Here is a 22,506-nt window from a genome sequence, read left to right as displayed (position 1 = left end):
ATGTTATGGCCAAAAGGAGACGGACAAAATGCTACGAGTTATGGCTGTATATGATCTGGAGAGAGTTGGTGGACAGTTAGTTATAACTCGGGACATTTTGTCCTTTTGCTTTTCACCATAATTAAATTGGCTCACCGTCTGAGTTCAATTGAGCATATCGACGGCATTAGTTCCAAGTCACGGACCAAGTTTTTCTTGGAAAGCACCAGGATGCTCTGAACAGTATTTCCCTTTCATACTTTTCCGCCACCGGTTCATGAATGAAGCGCAGTGTGAACGTGCTCTGCCAAAACAGTTTTCCATTCCGTCTTTTCTCTTCTTCTTTTTTTGGCAAAGACATTTTTGAGCTGAACTTGGCCCATATACATTTCAAATAGCACTTTCTCCCTGTAGCTAGGTGAAATATCATCTCTTGTCGACCTGTGTCACGTGATTCCAGGACAATATCACGAAACAACCCACAGATAACTAACGCTTTCTCACACACTGCATATCTCGCTACATATCACATGGTAATTGTTATGCTGGGCATGCCACATTCATGGTATGTAGCAGAACTCTCAGGGCGGGGTCGGAATATCAATTTTCATTGCATGATGGATTCAGTTCGTGAAACTCAGAGTTACGAAACCGCAAATTCTCGTTCTTCTGGCTGTGCACTTCAAACAGCCTCAACCCAAGCACTAAATGTGTCATTGTTCAGGATAAAAGAAGTGATACCGGGATACTTACAGTCAAGGTTTGTTTAGTGCCAATGTGAGAACCGATATTGGCAGCAATTAGTCGAACCTTTTTATCCATGATATTATACTGAAATCGAAATGAAGCTATAAATATATAATTTGGGCATTCATTACTCGACAACACAAGGCAAGGTTGGTTTTAACCCTTTGCATGCTGAGCCCCTTTTCTCCAATCCACTGGCTTTCCAGCGCACTGACTCTCTTGGTGGAGTATATACTCACAGCTCCGAACGAAATTTATTCTCATTTCACTCCACCTTGATGGATTTTCATCGTCCTGGGCTCGTTGGAAAGATCAGGACCAAGCGAATCCATCCTGGCAGCTCTCAGCTCCATCTACACATCAGGGCCACTTCCACGTCCTCTCCAAACTACTCCACCGTGCCTCGTAACGGCACAACCACTCAATTTCACATTCTTGTTCGGCTTCTTGCCCAAATTCAACAGATTTTCACAATGCAAACTGCGCTGCAAAGCTCAGATCCAAGCTCTTCATTTGATGTCCATCACGCATGCGCCGTGCCAAAGGGAAATTCCGTGGCATGCTCCTCAACAAAAGAAGTCATGAAAAACATTCGAGTTCACTCTGGGCCGTGATTTCCGTGTTCATCTTGTCGCCGCTCAATGAATTCTTATCCTATCGCAAAGAACTCTATATCCCCGGAAAGATGAGGTCAAGACCTTTCCAACGGTGTATTGATTGTCGCGATGCCTTTATGTTTGACGAAGTGACAAAAGTTTGTACACTGGTCTATGCCCTGCTTTATATCGCGCGATTTTTTGCGAGTTAACTCGTATGTAGTGGATCAGGTCTTGCATAAAGTGCGTACTCAGCACGCAAAGGGTTAAGGATTCCAGTAACGCTTTTGTGTGACGATCATCAGTTGAAAAATCATTCACAATCCAGAATTGAAGAAGGTCCAAACTGATCCCAAAGAATAGTCCTTATGCACATTGTACAGATGTACGAAGTTCTGTACTAGGGCCATAGGTGTGTACATACCCGGTGCGGTGTTCATTGTGTGCTATACATGCGTGTTTGACCCATTTAGCCTCATAATTCGCGGCGAACAATCACTTTTCCAGCTTCTTCACTTTGGGATTGAACTAACGACTCGCTAGATCACTGTCGAAAAAGTGTTCGTATGAAATGCCTTCAGGGCCCATTTCGCTGTGGAAATAGCAATAAACACAATAGGGTCCTGCACATTCAACACCCAACCGGGTCCACGGGATTCTACGGGATTTCGTGCATCTATACAACGTGCATAAGGGCTATGACTGGGATTCCAGAACTGTACATGGGGATTTATGTAGGATTGAAAGAGTTCAAAGCCCTGCTGCTTTATACAAGCAGAACAAGCCCACTTTGTGATAATCAGAAATATAATCAGACCTGCATTCACACGATCAATATATTGCGGCCTGATAAAACCAGAATAATCCCTCTTTGTGCTCACCAGAAATATAAGATCCATCTGTAGTGGTCTTTGGAGAAATTGGTTGGAACTGCACTGGACTTTGAGATGCTTGACTTTTTCCTTGCGCTGGCACTGGTGGAGTTTGTATGTTTATACCCGGGAGATCTGTTTTGCACACGAAAGAAAATTAAAAAAAAATCATTGCATTAACCATGATGCCTAAAGGTGGTTTGTCAAGATGTTGTCAATCCAATCACTAGATATCAGTAACTACCTATCAGGCAGTTTAACCACATTGCATGATATTACATGATTGAAGAGTGGTGGGTGAACTATACACTGTCAAGATTCCATTTCCACGCGGATATGATCCTGCTACATGTATATCATTGGAGAAGTTCCTTGTTTAGACTTACCTGAAATGTTAGATGCACTTGGATTGGTCACTGCAGGCATTCCTTGCACTTTTCTTTGGGCTGTTACTGGTTTTGCTGGTAAGGTTATGCCTGACACATCCGCATCTGCAAGGAGATAAAAAACGACAAATTCCCTACATTACACATGATGTGTAGGTTCCAGTCACGCTTTCTTGTGACGATCATCAGTTGGAAATCCATCATAATCCGGCATTGAAGAGGTTCCAAACTGATCCTAAAGAGTGACTGGGATTCCAGAATTGTACATGGGGATTTATCTAGGATTGAAGGAGTTCAAAGCCCTGCTGCTTTATACAAGCAGAACAAGACCACTTTGTGATAATCAGAAATATAATCAGACCTGCATTCACACGATCAATACAATTATTGCTGCCCGATAAAACCAGAATAATCCATCTTTGTGCTCACCAGAAATATAAGATCCATCTGTAGTGGTCTTTGGAGAAATTGGTTGGAACTGCCCTGTACTTTGAGATGCTTGACTTTTTCCTCGCGCTGGCACTGGTGAAGGTGGTATGGTTATATCCGGGAGATCTGATTTGCACACGAAAGAAAATTTAAAAAATCATTGCATTACCCATGATGCCTAAAGCCTAGTTCACATTCGACGGAGCGCGACGGGACGCAACGTACGGATCGACGGCGTCCAATGTGAACACCAGGAATGGGAACGCAAACGTACTACCGTACAGATCGGGAAGCGACGGGAAGAGTTGGATCGATCCAACTTTTCATACCGTAGGTGGGCGTAGACGGGGACGCAAGCGTACAAAACGGCTGCAATTCAAGTGTGAACAGGAGACGGGGTTGTGCGCCGACTGCTCCCGATTCGTACTTGGAACATTTTAGCATTTTGAACACTGTGCTTCCCATGATAACTCACAGAATGGCTAGCACGACTTGAGTTGAATTTTAGCAACATAAGATCTCATGTCACTTATTGTATTTAGGGATAGTTCAGAAGCGTGACAGACGAACCATTCTATCATTTCCTGGAGCTATTATTTGAATGCCACAACTTTGAGGGCTAATTGTTTGGTCTTCACGAAAAACTGGTATTGTGAACTTGATTCCGCTTCTTTCAAGGAAAAATAATTGAAAAGAAGTCCCGAAAAACGAGAAATTAGGTCCAAAAGTCGCCCCGTCACGCACCGTGCCTTATGACTCGCGCCGTTCGACGGTGAACGTCGCAACGACTGCTGCATGTTGTGTCGTACGAATTGTACAGGATTTTACAGCTCACCCCAGCCTTCCCGACAAGCCCTTACGTCCCGTCCCGTCGGCGTTGCGTCGAATGTGAACTAGGCTTAAAGGTGGTTTGTCAAAATGTTGTCAATCCAATCACTAGATATCAGTAACTACCTATCAGGCAGTTTAACCACATTGCATGGAATTACGTGATTGAAGAGTGGTGAGTGAACTATACACTGTCCAGATTCCATTTCCACGCGGATATGATCCTGCTACATGTATATCATTGGAGAAGTTCCTTGTTTAGACTTACCTGAAATGTTAGATGCACTTGGATTGGTCACTGCAGGCATTCCTTGCACTTTTCTTTGGGCTGTTACGTGTTTTGCTGGTAAGGTTATGCCTGACACATCCGCATCTGCAAGGAGATAAAAAACGACAAATTCCCTACATTACACATGATGTGTAGGTTCCAGTAACGCTTTCTTGTGACGATTATCAGTTGGAAATCCATCACAATCCGGTTTTGAAGAGGTTCCAAACTGATCCTAAAGAGTGACTGGGATTCCAGAATTGTATATGGGGATTTATCTAGGATTGAAGGAGTTCAAAGCCCTACTGCTTTATACAAGCAGAACAAGCCCACTTTGTAATAATCAGAAATATAATCAGACCTGCATTCGCACGATCAATATTATTGCACAATCAATATAATTATTGCTGCCCGATAAAACCAGAATAATCCCTCTTGGTGCTCACCAGAAATATAAAATCCATCTGTAGTTGTCTTTGGAGAAATTGGTTGGAACTGCCCTGTACTTTGAGATGTTTGACTTTTTCCTTGCGCTGGCACTGGTGGAGGTGGTATGGTTATACCCGGGAGATCTGATTTGCACACGAAAGAAAATTGAAAAAAATCATTGCATTACCCATAATGCCTAAAGTCTAGTTCACATTCGACTTGGCGCGACGGGACGCGACGTAAGGATCGTCGGGAAGCGACGGGACGGTCTGACGGCGTCCAATTTGAACACCAGGAATTGGAACGCAACTGTACTACCGTACAGATCGGGAAGCGACGGGAAGAGTTGAATCGATCCAACTTTTCATACCGTAGACGGGTGTAGACGGGGACGCAAGCGTACAAAACGGCTGCAATTCAAGTGTGAACAGGAGACGGCGTCGTGCGCCGACTGCTCCCGATTCGTACTTGGAAAATGTTAGCATTTCGAACACTGTGCTTCCCATGATAACTCACAGAATGGCTAACATCACTTGAGTTTAATTTTAGCACCATAAGATCTCATGTCACTTATTTTATTTAGGGATAGTTCAGAAGCGTGACAGACGAACTATTCTATCATTTCCTGGGGCTATTATTTGAATGCCACAACCTTGAGGGCTAATTTTTTAGTCTTCACAAAAAACTGGTACTGTGAACTTGATTCCGCTTCTTTCAAGGAAAAATAATTGAAAAGAAGTCCCGAAAAACGAGAAATTAGGTCCAAAAGTCGCCCCGTCACGCACCGTGCCTTATGACTCGCGCCGTTCGACGGTGAACGTCGCAACAACTGCTGCATGTTGTGTCGTACGAATCGTACAGGATTTTACAGCTCACACCAGCCCTCCCGACAAGCCCTTACGTCCCGTCCCATCGGCGTTGCGTCGAATGTGAACTAGGCTTAAAGGTGGATTGTTAAGATGTTGTCAATCCAATCACTAGATATCAGTAACTACCTATCAGGCTGTTTAACCACATTGCATGGAATTACGTGATTGAAGAGTGGTGAGTGAACTATATACTGTCAAGATTCCATTTCCACGCGGATATGATCCTGCTACATGTATATCATTGGAGAAGTTCCTTGTTTAGACTTACCTGAAATGTTAGATGCACTTGGATTGGTCACTGCAGGCATTCCTTGCACTTTTCTTTGGGCTGTTACTGGTTTTGCTGGTAAGGTTATGCCTGACACATCCGCATCTGCAAGGAGATAAAAAACGACAAATTCCCTACATTACACATGATGTGTAGGTTCCAGTAACGCTTTCTTGTGACGATTATCAGTTGGAAATCCATCACAATCCGGTATTGAAGAGGTTCCAAACTGATCCTAAAGAGTGACTGGGATTCCAGAATTGTACATGGGGATTTATCTAGGATTGAAGGAGTTCAAAGCCCTACTGCTTTATACAAGCAGAACAAGCCCACTTTGTAATAATCAGAAATATAATCAGACCTGCATTCGCACGATCAATATTATTGCACAATCAATATAATTATTGCTGCCCGATAAAACCAGAATAATCCCTCTTTGTGCTCACCAGAAATATAAGATCCATCTGTAGTGGTCTTTGGAGAAATTGGTTGGAACTGCCCTGGACTTGGAGATGTTTGACTTTTTCCTTGCGCTGGCACTGGTGGAGGTGATATGGTTATACCCGGGAGATCTGATTTGCACACGAAAGAAAATTTTAAAAAAATCATTGCATTAACCATGATGCCTAAAGGTGGTTTGTCAAGATGTTGTCAATCCAATCACTAGATATCAGTAACTACCTATCAGGCAGCTTAACCACATTGCATGGAATTACGTGATTGAAGAGTGGTGAGTGAACTGTACACTGTCCAGATTCTATTTCCACGCGGATATGATCCTGCTACATGTATATCATTGGAGAAGTTCCTTGTTTAGACTTACCTGAAATGTTAGATGCACTTGGATTGGTCACTGCAGGCATTCCTTGCACTTTTCTTTGGGCTGTTACTGGTTTTGCTGGTAAGGTTATGCCTGACACATCCGCATCTGCAAGGAGATAAAAAACGACAAATTGCACACATTACACATGATGTGTAGGTTCCAGTAACGCTTTCTTGTGGCGATCATCAGTTGGAAATCCATCACAATCCGGTATTGAAGAGGTTCCAAACTGATCCGAAAGAGTGACTGGGATTCCAGAATTGTACATGGGGATTTATCTGGGATTGAAGGAGTTCAAAGCCCTGCTGCTTTATACAAGCAGAACAAGCCCACTTTGTGATGATCAGAAATATAATCAGACCTGCATTCGCACGATCAATATTATTGCACAATCAATATAATTATTGCTGCCCGATAAAACGAGAATAATCCTTCTTTGTGCTCACCGGAAATATAAGATCCATCTGTAGTTGTCTTTGGAGAAATTGGTTGGAACTGCCCTGTACTTTGAGATGTTTGACTTTTTCCTTGCGCTGGCACTGGTGGAGGTGGTATGGTTATACCCGGGAGATCTGATTTGCACACGAAAGAAAATTGAAAAAAATCATTGCATTACCCATGATGCCTAAAGTCTAGTTCACATTCGACGGAGCGCGACGGGACGCGACGTAAGGATCGACGGGAAGCGACGGGACGGTCTGACGGCGTCCAATGTGAACACCAGGAAAGGGAACGCAACCGGACTACCGTACAAATCGGGAAGCGACGGGAAGAGTTGGATCCATCCAACTTTTCATACCGTAGACGGGCGTGGACGGGGACGCAAGCGTACAAAACGGCTGCAATTCAAGTGTGAACAGGAGACGGCGTCGTGCGCCGACTGCTCCCGATTCGTACTTGGAAAATTTTAGCATTTCGAACACTGTGCTTCCCATGATAACTCACAGAATGGCTAGCACGACTTGAGTTGAATTTTAGCAACATAATATCTCATGTCACTTATTGTATTTAGGAATAGTTCAGAAGCGTGACAGACAAACTATTCTATCATTTCCAGGGGCTATTATTTGAATGCCACAACTTTGAGGGCTAATTTTTTGGTCTTCACGAAAAACTGGTATTGTGAACTTGATTCAGCTTCTTTCAAGGAGAAATAATTGAAAAGAAGTCCCGAAAAACGAGAAATTAGGTCCAAAAGTCGCCCCGTCACGGACCGTGCCTTATGACTCGCGCCGTTCGACGGTGAACGGCGCAACGACTGCTCCATGTTGTGTCGTACAAATCGTACAGGATTTTGCAGCTCACCCCAGCCCTCCCGACAAGTACCTTTGGCGTTGCGTCGAATGTGAACTAGGCTTAAAGGTGGTTTGTCAAGATGTTGACACAAGCTCAACTGATGAGGGGTGAATTCCCCGAAACACTGTGTATTGAGCAGGGAGTGGTGCTTTCTTGCAGGTTTGCCGAGTCGAAGGTTCGATGGACTTCTCGTGTGCTCTGGATGGCAGTCGTGAGTCAGTCAAGTGTCAAGTTAAGTCGGCGGAATAGCGCGAGCTCCGGTGTGGGGAGCAAACACTTTCTGCATTCACACGATCACTATAATTATTGCTGCCCGATAAAACCAGAATAATCCCTCTTTGTGCTCACCAGAAATATAAGATCCATTTGTAGTTGTCTTTGGAGAAATTGGTTGGAACTGCCCTGGACTTTGAGATGTTTGACTTTTTCCTTGCGCTGGCACTGGTGGAGGTGGTATGGTTATACCAGGGAGATCTGATTTGCACACGAAAGAAAATTTTAAAAAAATCATTGCATTACCCATGATGCCTTAAGGTGGTTTGTCAAGATGTCAATCCAATCACTAGATATCAGTAACTACCTATCAGGCAGTTTAACCACATTGCATGATATTACATGATTGAAGAGTGGTGGGTGAACTATACACTGTCAAGATTCCATTTCCACGCGGATATGATCCTGCTACATGTATATCATTGGAGAAGTTCCTTGTTTAGACTTACCTGAAATGTTAGATGCACTTGGATTGGTCACTGCAGGCATTCCTTGCACTTTTCTTTGGGCTGTTTCTGGTTTTGCTGGTAAGGTTATGCCTGACACATCCGCATCTGCAAGGAGATAAAAAACGACAAATTCCCTACATTACACATGATGTGTAGGTTCCAGTCACGCTTTCTTGTGACGATCATCAGTTGGAAATCCATCATAATCCGGCATTGAAGAGGTTCCAAACTGATCCTAAAGAGTAACTGGGATTCCAGAATTGTACATGGGGATTTATCTAGGATTGAAGGAGTTCAAAGCCCTGCTGCTTTATACAAGCAGAACAAGCCCACTTTGTGATAATCAGAAATATAATCAGACCTGCATTCACACGATCAATACAATTATTGCTGCCCGATAAAACCAGAATAATCCATCTTTGTGCTCACCAGAAATATAAGATCCATCTGTAGTGGTCTTTGGAGAAATTGGTTGGAACTGCCCTGTACTTTGAGATGCTTGACTTTTTCCTCGCGCTGGCACTGGTGGAGGTGGTATGGTTATATCCGGGAGATCTGATTTGCACACGAAAGAAAATTTAAAAAATCATTGCATTACCCATGATGCCTAAAGCCTAGTTCACATTCGACGGAGCGCGACGGGACGCAACGTACGGATCGACGGCGTCCAATGTGAACACCAGGAATGGGAACGCAAACGTACTACCGTACAGATCGGGAAGCGACGGGAAGAGTTGGATCGATCCAACTTTTCATACCGTAGGTGGGCGTAGACGGGGACGCAAGCGTACAAAACGGCTGCAATTCAAGTGTGAACAGGAGACGGGGTTGTGCGCCGACTGCTCCCGATTCGTACTTGGAACATTTTAGCATTTTGAACACTGTGCTTCCCATGATAACTCACAGAATGGCTAGCACGACTTGAGTTGAATTTTAGCAACATAAGATCTCATGTCACTTATTGTATTTAGGGATAGTTCAGAAGCGTGACAGACGAACCATTCTATCATTTCCTGGGGCTATTATTTGAATGCCACAACTTTGAGGGCTAATTGTTTGGTCTTCACGAAAAACTGGTATTGTGAACTTGATTCCGCTTCTTTCAAGGAAAAATAATTGAAAAGAAGTCCCGAAAAACGAGAAATTAGGTCCAAAAGTCGCCCCGTCACGCACCGTGCCTTATGACTCGCGCCGTTCGACGGTGAACGTCGCAACGACTGCTGCATGTTGTGTCGTACGAATAGTACAGGATTTTACAGCTCACCCCAGCCTTCCCGACAAGCCCTTACGTCCCGTCCCGTCGGCGTTGCGTCGAATGTGAACTAGGCTTAAAGGTGGTTTGTCAAGATGTTGTCAATCCAATCACTAGATATCAGTAACTACCTTTTCAGGCAGTTTAACCACATTGCATGGAATTACGTGATTGAAGAGTGGTGAGTGAACTATACACTGTCCAGATTCCATTTCCACGCGGATATGATCCTGCTACATGTATATCATTGGAGAAGTTCCTTGTTTAGACTTACCTGAAATGTTAGATGCACTTGGATTGGTCACTGCAGGCATTCCTTGCACTTTTCTTTGGGCTGTTACTGGTTTTGCTGGTAAGGTTATGCCTGACACATCCGCATCTGCAAGGAGATAAAAAACGACAAATTCCCTACATTACACATGATGTGTAGGTTCCAGTAACGCTTTCTTGTGACGATTATCAGTTGGAAATCCATCACAATCCGGTATTGAAGAGGTTCCAAACTGATCCTAAAGAGTGACTGGGATTCCAGAATTGTACATGGGGATTTATCTAGGATTGAAGGAGTTCAAAGCCCTACTGCTTTATACAAGCAGAACAAGCCCACTTTGTAATAATCAGAAATATAATCAGACCTGCATTCGCACGATCAATTTTATTGCACAATCAATATAATTATTGCTGCCCGATAAAACCAGAATAATCCCTCTTGGTGCTCACCAGAAATATAAGATCCATCTGTAGTTGTCTTTGGAGGAATTGGTTGGAACTGCCCTGTACTTTGAGATGTTTGACTTTTTCCTTGCGCTGGCACTGGTGGAGGTGGTATGGTTATACCCGGGAGATCTGATTTGCACACGAAAGAAAATTGAAAAAAATCATTGCATTACCCATAATGCCTAAAGCCTAGTTCACATTCGACGGGGCGCGACGGGACGCGACGTAAGGATCGTCGGGAAGCGACGGGACGGTCTGACGGCGTCCAATTTGAACACCAGGAATGGGAACGCAACTGTACTACCGTACAGATCGGGAAGCGACGGGAAGAGTTGAATCGATCCAACTTTTCATACCGTAGACGGGTGTAGACGGGGACGCAAGCGTACAAAACGGCTGCAATTCAAGTGTGAACAGGAGACGGCGTCGTGCGCCGACTGCTCCCGATTCGTACTTGGAAATTGTTAGCATTTCGAACACTGTGCTTCCCATGATAACTCACAGAATGGCTAACATCACTTGAGTTTAATTTTAGCACCATAAGATCTCATGTCACTTATTTTATTTAGGGATAGTTCAGAAGCGTGACAGACGAACTATTCTATCATTTCCTGGGGCTATTATTTGAATGCCACAACCTTGAGGGCTAATTTCTTAGTCTTCACAAAAAACTGGTACTGTGAACTTGATTCCGCTTCTTTCAAGGAAAAATAATTGAAAAGAAGTCCCGAAAAACGAGAAATTAGGTCCAAAAGTCGCCCCGTCACGCACCGTGCCTTATGACTCGCGCCGTTCGACGGTGAGCGTCGCAACAACTGCTGCATGTTGTGTCGTACGAATCGTACAGGATTTTACAGCTCACACCAGCCCTCCCGACAAGCCCTTACGTCCCGTCCCATCGGCGTTGCGTCGAATGTGAACTAGGCTTAAAGGTGGTTTGTTAAGATGTTGTCAATCCAATCACTAGATATCAGTAACTACCTATCAGGCTGTTTAACCACATTGCATGGAATTACGTGATTGAAGAGTGGTGAGTGAACTATATACTGTCAAGATTCCATTTCCACGCGGATATGATCCTGCTACATGTATATCATTGGAGAAGTTCCTTGTTTAGACTTACCTGAAATGTTAGATGCACTTGGATTGGTCACTGCAGGCATTCCTTGCACTTTTCTTTGGGCTGTTACTGGTTTTGCTGGTAAGGTTATGCCTGACACATCCGCATCTGCAAGGAGATAAAAAACGACAAATTCCCTACATTACACATGATGTGTAGGTTCCAGTAACGCTTTCTTGTGACGATCATCAGTTGGAAATCCATCACAATCCGGTATTGAAGAGGTTCCAAACTGATCCTAAAGAGTGACTGGGATTCCAGAATTGTACATGGGGATTTATCTAGGATTGAAGGAGTTCAAAGCCCTACTGCTTTATACAAGCAGAACAAGCCCACTTTGTAATAATCAGAAATATAATCAGACCTGCATTCGCACGATCAATATTATTGCACAATCAATATAATTATTGCTGCCCGATAAAACCAGAATAATCCCTCTTTGTGCTCACCAGAAATATAAGATCCATCTGTAGTGGTCTTTGGAGAAATTGGTTGGAACTGCCCTGGACTTGGAGATGTTTGACTTTTTCCTTGCGCTGGCACTGGTGGAGGTGATATGGTTATACCCGGGAGATCTGATTTGCACACGAAAGAAAATTTTAAAAAAATCATTGCATTAACCATGATGCCTAAAGGTGGTTTGTCAAGATGTTGTCAATCCAATCACTAGATATCAGTAACTACCTATCAGGCAGCTTAACCACATTGCATGGAATTACGTGATTGAAGAGTGGTGAGTGAACTGTACACTGTCCAGATTCTATTTCCACGCGGATATGATCCTGCTACATGTATATCATTGGAGAAGTTCCTTGTTTAGACTTACCTGAAATGTTAGATGCACTTGGATTGGTCACTGCAGGCATTCCTTGCACTTTTCTTTGGGCTGTTACTGGTTTTGCTGGTAAGGTTATGCCTGACACATCCGCATCTGCAAGGAGATAAAAAACGACAAATTGCACACATTACACATGATGTGTAGGGGGGGGGGGGGTTCCAGTAACGCTATCTTGTGACGATCATCAGTTGGAAATCCATCACAATCCGGTATTGAAGAGGTTCCAAACTGATCCTAAAGAGTGACTGGGATTCCAGAATTGTACATGGGGATTTATCTGGGATTGAAGGAGTTCAAAGCCCTACTGCTTTATACAAGCAGAACAAGCCCACTTTGTGATGATCAGAAATATAATCAGACCTGCATTCGCACGATCAATATTATTGCACAATCAATATAATTATTGCTGCCCGATAAAACGAGAATAATCCTTCTTTGTGCTCACCGGAAATATAAGATCCATCTGTAGTTGTCTTTGGAGAAATTGGTTGGAACTGCCCTGTACTTTGAGATGTTTGACTTTTTCCTTGCGCTGGCACTGGTGGAGGTGGTATGGTTATACCCGGGAGATCTGATTTGCACACGAAAGAAAATTGAAAAAAATCATTGCATTACCCATGATGCCTAAAGTCTAGTTCACATTCGACGGAGCGCGACGGGACGCGACGTAAGGATCGACGGGAAGCGACGGGACGGTCTGACGGCGTCCAATGTGAACACCAGGAAAGGGAACGCAACCGGACTACCGTACAAATCGGGAAGCGACGGGAAGAGTTGGATCCATCCAACTTTTCATACCGTAGACGGGCGTAGACGGGGACGCAAGCGTACAAAACGGCTGCAATTCAAGTGTGAACAGGAGACGGCGTCGTGCGCCGACTGCTCCCGATTCGTACTTGGAAAATTTTAGCATTTCGAACACTGTGCTTCCCATGATAACTCACAGAATGGCTAGCACGACTTGAGTTGAATTTTAGCAACATAATATCTCATGTCACTTATTGTATTTAGGAATAGTTCAGAAGCGTGACAGACAAACTATTCTATCATTTCCAGGGGCTATTATTTGAATGCCACAACTTTGAGGGCTAATTTTTTGGTCTTCACGAAAAACTGGTATTGTGAACTTGATTCAGCTTCTTTCAAGGAGAAATAATTGAAAAGAAGTCCCGAAAAACGAGAAATTAGGTCCAAAAGTCGCCCCGTCACGGACCGTGCCTTATGACTCGCGCCGTTCGACGGTGAACGGCGCAACGACTGCTCCATGTTGTGTCGTACAAATCGTACAGGATTTTGCAGCTCACCCCAGCCCTCCCGACAAGTACCTTTGGCGTTGCGTCGAATGTGAACCAGGCTTAAAGGTGGTTTGTCAAGATGTTGACACAAGCTCAACTGATGAGGGGTGAATTCCCCGAAACACTGTGTATTGAGCAGGGAGTGGTGCTTTCTTGCAGGTTTGCCGAGTCGAAGGTTCGATGGACTTCTCGTGTGCTCTGGATGGCAGTCGTGAGTCAGTCAAGTGTCAAGTTAAGTCGGCGGAATAGCGCGAGCTCCGGTGTGGGGAGCAAACACTTTCTGCATTCACACGATCACTATAATTATTGCTGCCCGATAAAACCAGAATAATCCCTCTTTGTGCTCACCAGAAATATAAGATCCATCTGTAGTTGTCTTTGGAGAAATTGGTTGGAACTGCCCTGGACTTTGAGATGTTTGACTTTTTCCTTGCGCTGGCACTGGTGGAGGTGGTATGGTTATACCAGGGAGATCTGATTTGCACACGAAAGAAAATTAAAAAAAAATCATTGCATTACCCATGATGCCTTAAGGTGGTTTGTCAAGATGTTGTCAATCCAATCACTAGATATCAGTAACTACCTATCAGGCAGTTTAACCACATTGCATGGAATTACGTGATTGAAGAGTGGTGAGTGAACTATACACTGTCCAGATTCCATTTCCACGCGGATATGATCCTGCTACATGTATATCATTGGAGAAGTTCCTTGTTTAGACTTACCTGAAATGTTAGATGCAATTGGATTGGTCACTGCAGGCATTCCTTGCACTTTTCTTTGGGCTGTTACTGGTTTTGCTGGTACGGTTATGCCTGACACGTCCGCATCTGCAAGGAGATAAAAAACGACAAATTCCCTACATTACACATGATGTGTAGGTTCCAGTAACGCTTTCTTGTGACGATCATCAGTTGGAAATCCATCACAATCCGGTATTGAAGAGGTTCCAAACTGATCCTAAAGAGTGACTGGGATTCGAGAATTGTCCATGGGGATTTATCTAGGATTGAAGGAGTTCAAAGCCCTGCTGCTTTATACAAGCAGAACAAGCCCATTTTGTGATAATCAGAAATATATTCAGACCTGCATTCACACGATCAATATAATTATTGCTGCCCGATAAAACCAGAATAAACCCCTCTTTGTGCTCACCAGAAATATAAGATCCATCTGTAGTTGTCTTTGGAGACATTGGTTGGAACTGCCCTGTACTTTGAGATGTTTGACTTTTTCCTCGCGCTGGCACTGGTGGAGGTGGTATGGTTATACCCGGGAGATCTGATTTGCACACGAAAGAAAATTTAAAAAAATCATTGCATTACCCCTGATGCCTGAAGGTGGTTTGTCAAGATGTTGTCAATCCAATCACTAGATATCAGTAACTACCTATCAGGCAGTTTAACCACATTGCATGGAATTACGTGATTGAAGAGTGGTGAGTGAACTATACACTGTCCAGATTCCATTTCCACGCGGATATGATCCTGCTTCATGCATATCATTGGAGAAGTTCCTTGTTTAGACTTACCTGAAATGTTAGATGCACTTGGATTGGTCACTGCAGGCATGCCTTGCACTTTTCTTTGAGCTGTTACTGGTTTTGCTGGTAAGGTTATGCCTGAAACAGCCGCATCTGCAAGGAGATAAAAAACGACAAATTCCCTCCATTACACATGATGTGTAGGTCCTAGTAACGCTTTCTTGTGACGATCATCAGTTGGAAATCCATCACAATCCGGTATTGAAGAGGTTCCAAACTGATCCTAAAGAGTGACTGGGATTCAAGATATGTACATTGGATTTATCTAGGATTGGAGGAGTTCAAAGCCCTGCTGCTTTATACAAGCAGAACAAGCTCATTTTGTGATAATCAGAAATATAATCAGACCTGCATTCACACTACGAAGTAGTGGTTGCGACTTCGGCGATGATTTGTAAGAAAGGGTTTGCTCCCCACACCGGAGCTCGCGCTATTCCGCCGACTTTACTTGAAACTTGACAGACTCACGACTGCCATCCAGAGCACACAAGCTCAACTGATGAGGGGTGTATTCCCCGAAACACTGTGTATTGAGCAGGGAGTGGTGCTTTCTTGCAGGTTTGCCGAGTCGAAGGTTCGATGGACTTCTCGTGTGCTCTGGATGGCAGTCGTGAGTCAGTCAAGTGTCAAGTTAAGTCGGCGGAATAGCGCGAGCTCCGGTGTGGGGAGCAAACACTTTCTGCATTCACACGATCACTATAATTATTGCTGCCCGATAAAACCAGAATAATCCCTCTTTGTGCTCACCAGAAATATAAGATCCATCTGTAGTCGTCTTTGGATAAATTGGTTGGAACTGCCCTGGACTTTGAGATGTTTGACTTTTTCCTTGCGCTGGCACTGGTGGAGGTGGTATGGTTATACCCGGGAGATCTGATTTGCACATGAAAGAAAATTAAAAAAATCATTGCATTACCCCTGATGCCTAAAGGTGGTTTGTCAAGATGTTGTCAATCCAATCACCAGATATCAGTAACTACCTATCAGGCAGTTTAATCACATTGCATGGAATTACGTGATTGAAGAGTGGTGAGTGAACTATACACTGTCCAGATTCCATTTCCACGCGGATGTGATCCTGCTACATGTATATCATTGGAGAAGTTCCTTGTTTAGACTTACCTGAAATGTTAGATGCACTTGGATTGGTCACTGCAGGCATTCCTTGCACTTTTCTTTGGGCTGTTACTGGTTTTGCTGGTACGGTTATGCCTGACACATCCGCATCTGCAAGGAGATAAAAAACGACAAATTCCCTACATTACACATGATGTGTAGGTTCCAGTAACGCTTTCTTGTGACGATCATCAGTTGGAAATCCATCACAATCAGGTATTGAAGAGGTTCCAAACTGATCCTAAAGAGTAACTGGGATTCCAGAATTGTACATGGGGATTTATCTAGGATTGAAGGAGTTCAAAGCCCTGCTGCTTTATACACGCAGAACAAGCCCACTTTGTGGAGATAATCAGAAATATAATCAGACCTTCATTCACACGATTAATATATTGCTGCCTGATAAAACTAGAATAATCCCTCTTTGTGCTCACCAGAAATATAAGATCCATCTGTAGTGGTCTTTGGAGAAATTGGTTGGAACTGCCCTGTACTTTGAGATGTTTGACTTTTTCCTTGCGCTGGCACTGGTGGAGTTATAGTGGTTATACCCGGGGGATCTGATTTTCACACGAAAGAAAATTTACAAAACCCATTGCATTATCCATGATGCCTAAAGGCGTTTTGTCAAGATGTTGTTAATCCAATCACTAGATATCAATAACTAACTTACTATTGAAAACTATCAGGCAGCTTTACCACATCCCATCGAAGTACGTGATCCAAGAGTGATAAATATTGAAATATAAATTGTCAAAATTCTATTGCCGTTAGCAGAACCTGATGTGCTTCTGCTATATCATTGGAGAAGTCCCTTTTTTAGCCTCACCTGAAAAGTGAGATGCACTTGCACTGCTTGCTGCAGGCATTCCTTGACCTCTTCTTTGGGCTGTTACTTGTTTTGCTGGTAGGGTTGTTCCTGAACCATCCGCATCTGCAAAGAGACAAAATGACAAATTCCCCACATTCCACGTGATGTGTAGATTCCCAAGTGGATTATATGGGTCACAACCAGCTAAAACAGATTGAAAATTTTCTATTTTTTTTATTCCAATAAAGAGGTTTTGAAACCTTACTTGACCTATTGAATGCAGTACAGGGCGCGCAGGTAGTTTAAAAATGCCCCAAGCACCGCTTTGAAATTAATACACTTTGAAAGAGTGAAGGACAGTTTCCGAGCAGTCGAACACAAACATGTGGCTATTGTGAAGGAGCACAATGCAAAGAAAACATTTCTGATAATGACACAGAATTACGCATGTTATGGTAAAAAGGAGACGGAAAAATGTTACGAGTTATGGCTGTATATGATCTGGATAGAGTTGGTGGACAGTTAGTTATAACTCGGGACATTTTGTCCTTTTGCTTTTCACCATAATTAAATTGGCTCACCGTCTGAGTTCAATTGAGCATATCGACGGCATTAGTACCAAATCACGGACCAAGTTTTTCTTGGAAAGCACCAGGATGCTCTGGGCAGCATTTCCCTTTCTTACTTTTCCGCCACCGGTTCATGAATGAAGCGCAGTGTGAACCTGCTCGGCCAAAACAGTTTTCCATTCCGTCTTTTCTCTTCTTCTTTTTTTGACAAAGACATTTTTTAGCTGAACTTGGCCCATATACATTTCAAATAGCACTTTCTCCCTGCAGCTAGGTGAAATATCATCTCTTGTCGAGCTGTGTCACGTGATTCCAGGACAATATCACGAAACAACCCACAGATAACTAACGCTTTCTCACACACTGCATATCTCGCTACATATCACATGGTAATTGTTATGCTGGGCATGCCACATTCATGGTATGTAGCAGAACTCTCAGGGCGGGGTCGGAATATCAATTTTCATTGCATGATGGATTCAGTTCGTGAAACCCAGAGTTACGAAACCGCAAATTCTCGTTCTTCTGGCTGTGCACTTCAAACAGCCTGAACCCAAGTACTAAATATGTCATTGTTCAGGATAAAAGAAGTGATAGCGTGATACTTACAGTCAAGGGACATTTAGTGCCAATATCAGAACCGATATTGGCAGCAATAAGTCGAACTTTTTCATCCATGATATGATACTGCAATCGAAATGAAGCTGTAGATATATAATTTGGGCATTCATTACTCGACAACACAAGGCAAGATTGGTTTTAACCCTTTCACTACCCACTATTTTCGCAGTTGAGTCAATTCAAAGTCTACAGAAATACGTTATCGTGCGCCAATTATGACCCAAGGAGTGAAAGTGATAGTTGCAGTCGATAGTCAAGGTCTTTCTGAAGACGTAGAGCCCTCATTTGTAATAATCCGACAATATTTGAGCGTGTGACGAAATATTTAGTGATCGCCTATTGCATCGATCCACATGGATCGAAATTTGAATGGCTGGTAGTGAGAGGGTTAAGGATTCCAGTAACGCTTTCGTGTGACGATCATCAGTTTGAAAATCTATGACGATCTGGTATTGAAGAAGGTCCAAACTGATCCTAAAGAGTCACTGGGATTCCAGAACTGTGCATGTGGATTTATCTAGGATTGAAGGAGTTCAAAGCCCTGCTGCTTTATACAAGCAGAACAAGCCCACTTTGTGATAATCAGAAATATAATCGGACCTACATTCACACGATCAATAATATTGCTGCCTGATACAACCAGAATAATCCCTCTTTGTGCTCACCAGAAATATAAGATCCATCTGTATTGGTCATTGGTGAAATTGGTTGGAACTGCCCTGGACTTTGAGATGTTTGACTTTTTCCTTGCGCTGGCACTGGTGGAGTTTGTATGGTTATACCCGAGAGATCTGATTTGCACACGAAAATTATAAAAAAAAATCATTGCATTACCCATGATGCCTAAAGGTGGTTTGTCTAGATGTTGTCAATCAAATCACTAGATATCAGTAACTACCTATCAGGCAGTTTAAGCACATTTTTTATTTTATTTTTTTACTATGTTCACATAACCAGCTCGAAAAGAATAAGGAAAGACAATGGTACGGAGACTAGGACAAAATGACAAGTAATGAGCAGGCGCTGTGCCTAGACGCAGCAGTGATGGTGCGGCATTGATGACTCTGCCGACCTGAGGTCTCGGTGTCACGGCCAAAAACACGCACCAAAACGCACCAAAACAAGGATAAAATATGATTGTCACCTCGATGTCCAGTTGGAGGCTTCAGGCAAACGTTTCAAAAACCAGAGTACTGTTTCTAACAGATTCTGCCTCAATGTTTAAGTTCACCTTTCCCAATTCACCCACAGAAATTCAGTCGGTAAAGGAGCACAAACACCTAGGGGTAATGTTCGATTCATCCATGTCCTGGTCGGCTCATGTAGATTACATTTGTAATAAAGTCAGCCGTGCTCTTGGCTATATTAAAAGTCATTGTAAACATCTCTCTATTCCGTGCCGTTCCGCTATATACAAAATTTTTCTCCTTCCATTGTTTGAATATGCTACCACAGCCTGGTGTGGCCTAGCTAAGGTCTTATCCGATTCCATTCAAGTTCATCATAAGAAAGTTCTAAAAATTTTGTTCTCGAAGAAACCTTCCTTTCCCTCCAATGAGTTGTACTTATTAGCTCAGACTACTCCGTTAGAGCAACGCCGACTAACTTGCCTCTGTAAGTTGGTTCATCGAATGCTCTTGGGTTGTGTTCCTGAACATATAAAGCCTTATAACTGGTTTGTTTCGGGCCGCTCAACCAGAAACAAAGTGTCTGTTCCCAAGGCCAAGTCAACGCAATTCACAAGATCGCCATTCTTCCAGGGCTACTGTGCATGGTTACAACTTCCCGAATCAGTGAAGACTTCTGCATCATTGAAAGAATTTAAAGTGAATCTGAGGGCCTGCTGATGACTGATTGCACCATAATAATAATACTTGCAAGTAAAAACTAATCAATATAGCTTTTCGGCTGTTTCCTTTTCATGTACATGTATATAATCTTCTCCTTCTTTTACCGTGGTTGGCTATCACCCACATCTTCCCGTTTTGGCTGCCATCGGAAGCCATAAGATGTTGAATAGAAAAAGAAAAAAAGAAAAAAAGAAGATAGAGCTGTACAGGTCAGAAAGATGCGAAAAACCCGCAAAACCCAAGGCTTAACACGAGTGAGTGTGGGGAGAAACTATCATAGCATCATACTATTCATAGGGAATCGACTGCCCAGAGCCAGTTTGTGCTGCGAAGATGGCGATAATCGTTCGTTTTGAATGATTGCATTCTCTTGCGGTGGGGAGGCTGGGACAGGAGAGCGGCAGGGAGGGAGTTCCAGTCGCTGATGCTGCAGTGTGGGAAGGAGCGCTTCAGCGCCAGCGGGGCAGATGCAGGCAGGTGGTGTTGGAGCTGGTGGTCATGGCCACTAACACTACCGTGCTCGCTGCGGGTTCTGGGGTTGGCAGAGGTGATATGGCGTGGTGGCAACACAGAGAGCACCGGCGGTGGACAAGGCAAGTAGTGCAGCTTGTACAGGCAGGCAAGCGAGGCAACAATACGGCGGATGGCCAAGCTGGGTAGGTGTGCCCCAGGATGTGGGGCGGCTCTGTTTAGGACCCCAAGCTGTTGGCGTGCATGGGTGGCTACGGAGCATAGGTGATCGCCAAAGGTCAACTTGGCGTCCACCTTCACACCAAGGAGGGTGATGCTGGTTGTCTCGGGCACCAGTGTGCCACCAAACAGGAGTGGGGGGAGATCTAAGCCGGCGCATCTGAGGGTGGCTGTCATGGCCTGGGATTTATTTGGTTCAAAAGTCACTTTCCACGTACGGCCCCACTCGTGCAGTCAGTCAACGGACACCTGCAGTGACTGCGCTGCGACTTCCGGGGTCTGCTGGGAGGTGACTAAGCTGTATAAGGTTGTGTCATCGGCATAGGCCTCCAAGCTGGCGCCGTCAGCGAGAACGTCTGGCGCGTCGTTGACGTACGCCAGGAAAAGCGTTGGACCAAGAATGCTTCCCTGGGGGACTGCAGCGGAGGTCGTATACGAAGCTGACGTACGCCCTCCAACAAGGCACTGTAATGAACGGGTGTCCAGGTACGAGGCAAGCCATCTCTGGAGCGGACCATCGATGCCCAGGCTGCGCACCTTGTGGAGGAGGCCGACATGAGAGACACGGTCAAACGCTCCTGCGATGTCCACAGCAAGGATACGAGCCGCCCCTCCGCAGCCCACAGCGCTTGCCCAGGCAGTTTGGAGAGCTTGCAAAGCGTCTGATGTGCCGAGGCCTCTGCGAAATCCAAACTGGTGCGACGTGAGCAGATAGTGGTCCTCAAAATAGTTTACGATGTGTGTGTTTACTAGAGTTTCCATGAGTTTCGAGATTATGCACAGTAAGGATACGGGCCTATAGTTCTTAAGGGTTGAGCGGGAAGATCGCTTGTGGATCGGAACCACGTTGGCCGTCTTCCACATCCTAGGTTGGACTCCAGACCGGAAGCATAAAGCAAATAGCTTGGACAGTGGCTCTGCGAGCTCGTGGGCACATTCCTTAAGGACGCGAGCAGAAATACCGTCAGGCCCTGTAGCCTTGGAGACATCGAGCTTTGCCTGAAGGCGGCGCACAGCCTCTGGGCGGAAGCGGATGGTGCGAAGAGGCGGAGCATCTGAGGGAGCAGGGTCCGGTAGGTCAGCCTCCACAAGGGCCGGACCGGCAACGCTGCATTTCTTCGAGAAGAAGCGAGCGAATGCCTCTGCTTTCTCTGAGCTTGTTGCCCACTCGCGGCCGTCAGAGTCGACAATTAGGGGAATTTCGGGCTGTGTGTGGTTGCCTGCAGCGCTCTTCAACTTCGTCCACCACTGTTTGTCTCTGAGGGACCCAGTTGAAAGGCTGCGACGGAGGCTGTCCTCCTTTGCACGTCGTGATCGGAACTGGGTGGCGATCGCTACAGTCACAAAATTGGTGAATGCCTGCTGAAGTGCTGGGTCATAAGGGTGTTTTCTCCAATCGCGCCAGCGCTTCTCCTTCTCCCTCTCGGTCTGGGTGCATTCAGGCGTCCACCATACCGGATCGGAAGGCCTCGTTTCCAGAACTTTGGATGGGACAAACTGTGCAACAGCTGCAGTTATCGAAGCGGTAACCTGCTCACACGAAGTTTCTGGGTCGTCCGTGATGATATTACC

At 44.4% G+C, this 22,506-nt stretch overlaps 1 protein-coding gene across 5 annotated transcripts in view; it reads right to left on the bottom strand.

Annotated features, from left to right (window-relative positions):
• Positions 1–19,179, bottom strand: part of LOC135825175 (proteoglycan 4-like) — a 49,281-nt gene extending 30,102 nt beyond the window's left edge. Inside the window, exons 1-27 of one of the 5 annotated variants that reach the window (XM_065337900.1) lie at positions 19,060–19,179; positions 17,223–17,327; positions 16,828–16,953; positions 16,400–16,504; positions 16,025–16,150; positions 15,266–15,370; positions 14,890–15,015; positions 14,460–14,564; positions 14,083–14,208; positions 12,885–13,010; positions 12,428–12,532; positions 12,051–12,176; positions 11,605–11,709; positions 10,485–10,610; positions 10,039–10,143; positions 8,942–9,067; positions 8,513–8,617; positions 8,139–8,264; positions 6,941–7,066; positions 6,495–6,599; positions 6,118–6,243; positions 5,672–5,776; positions 4,552–4,677; positions 4,106–4,210; positions 3,010–3,135; positions 2,581–2,685; positions 2,204–2,329 (exon numbers count right to left, since the gene is read on the bottom strand). In XM_065337900.1, coding sequence (XP_065193972.1) covers positions 2,204–2,329; positions 2,581–2,685; positions 3,010–3,135; positions 4,106–4,210; positions 4,552–4,677; positions 5,672–5,776; positions 6,118–6,243; positions 6,495–6,599; positions 6,941–7,066; positions 8,139–8,264; positions 8,513–8,617; positions 8,942–9,067; positions 10,039–10,143; positions 10,485–10,610; positions 11,605–11,709; positions 12,051–12,176; positions 12,428–12,532; positions 12,885–13,010; positions 14,083–14,208; positions 14,460–14,564; positions 14,890–15,015; positions 15,266–15,370; positions 16,025–16,150; positions 16,400–16,504; positions 16,828–16,953; positions 17,223–17,327; positions 19,060–19,090 — 3,055 coding nt within the window. In that variant the 5' untranslated portion in view covers positions 19,091–19,179. The remainder of the gene's footprint in view (positions 1–2,203; positions 2,330–2,580; positions 2,686–3,009; positions 3,136–4,105; positions 4,211–4,551; positions 4,678–5,671; positions 5,777–6,117; positions 6,244–6,494; positions 6,600–6,940; positions 7,067–8,138; positions 8,265–8,512; positions 8,618–8,941; positions 9,068–10,038; positions 10,144–10,484; positions 10,611–11,604; positions 11,710–12,050; positions 12,177–12,427; positions 12,533–12,884; positions 13,011–14,082; positions 14,209–14,459; positions 14,565–14,889; positions 15,016–15,265; positions 15,371–16,024; positions 16,151–16,399; positions 16,505–16,827; positions 16,954–17,222; positions 17,328–19,059) is intronic. The other 4 variants (XM_065337901.1, XM_065337903.1, XM_065337902.1 and 1 more) reach the window with 4 other exon arrangements.
• Positions 19,180–22,506: the final 3,327 nt, after the last annotated feature.

This window comes from Sycon ciliatum, chromosome 9 (genome assembly GCF_964019385.1).
Source record: "Sycon ciliatum chromosome 9, ocSycCili1.1, whole genome shotgun sequence".
NCBI classification, from domain to species: domain Eukaryota; kingdom Metazoa; phylum Porifera; class Calcarea; order Leucosolenida; family Sycettidae; genus Sycon; species Sycon ciliatum.
Note: the sequence above shows the minus strand (reverse complement) of the source record. Positions and strands in the feature narration are given on the sequence as shown.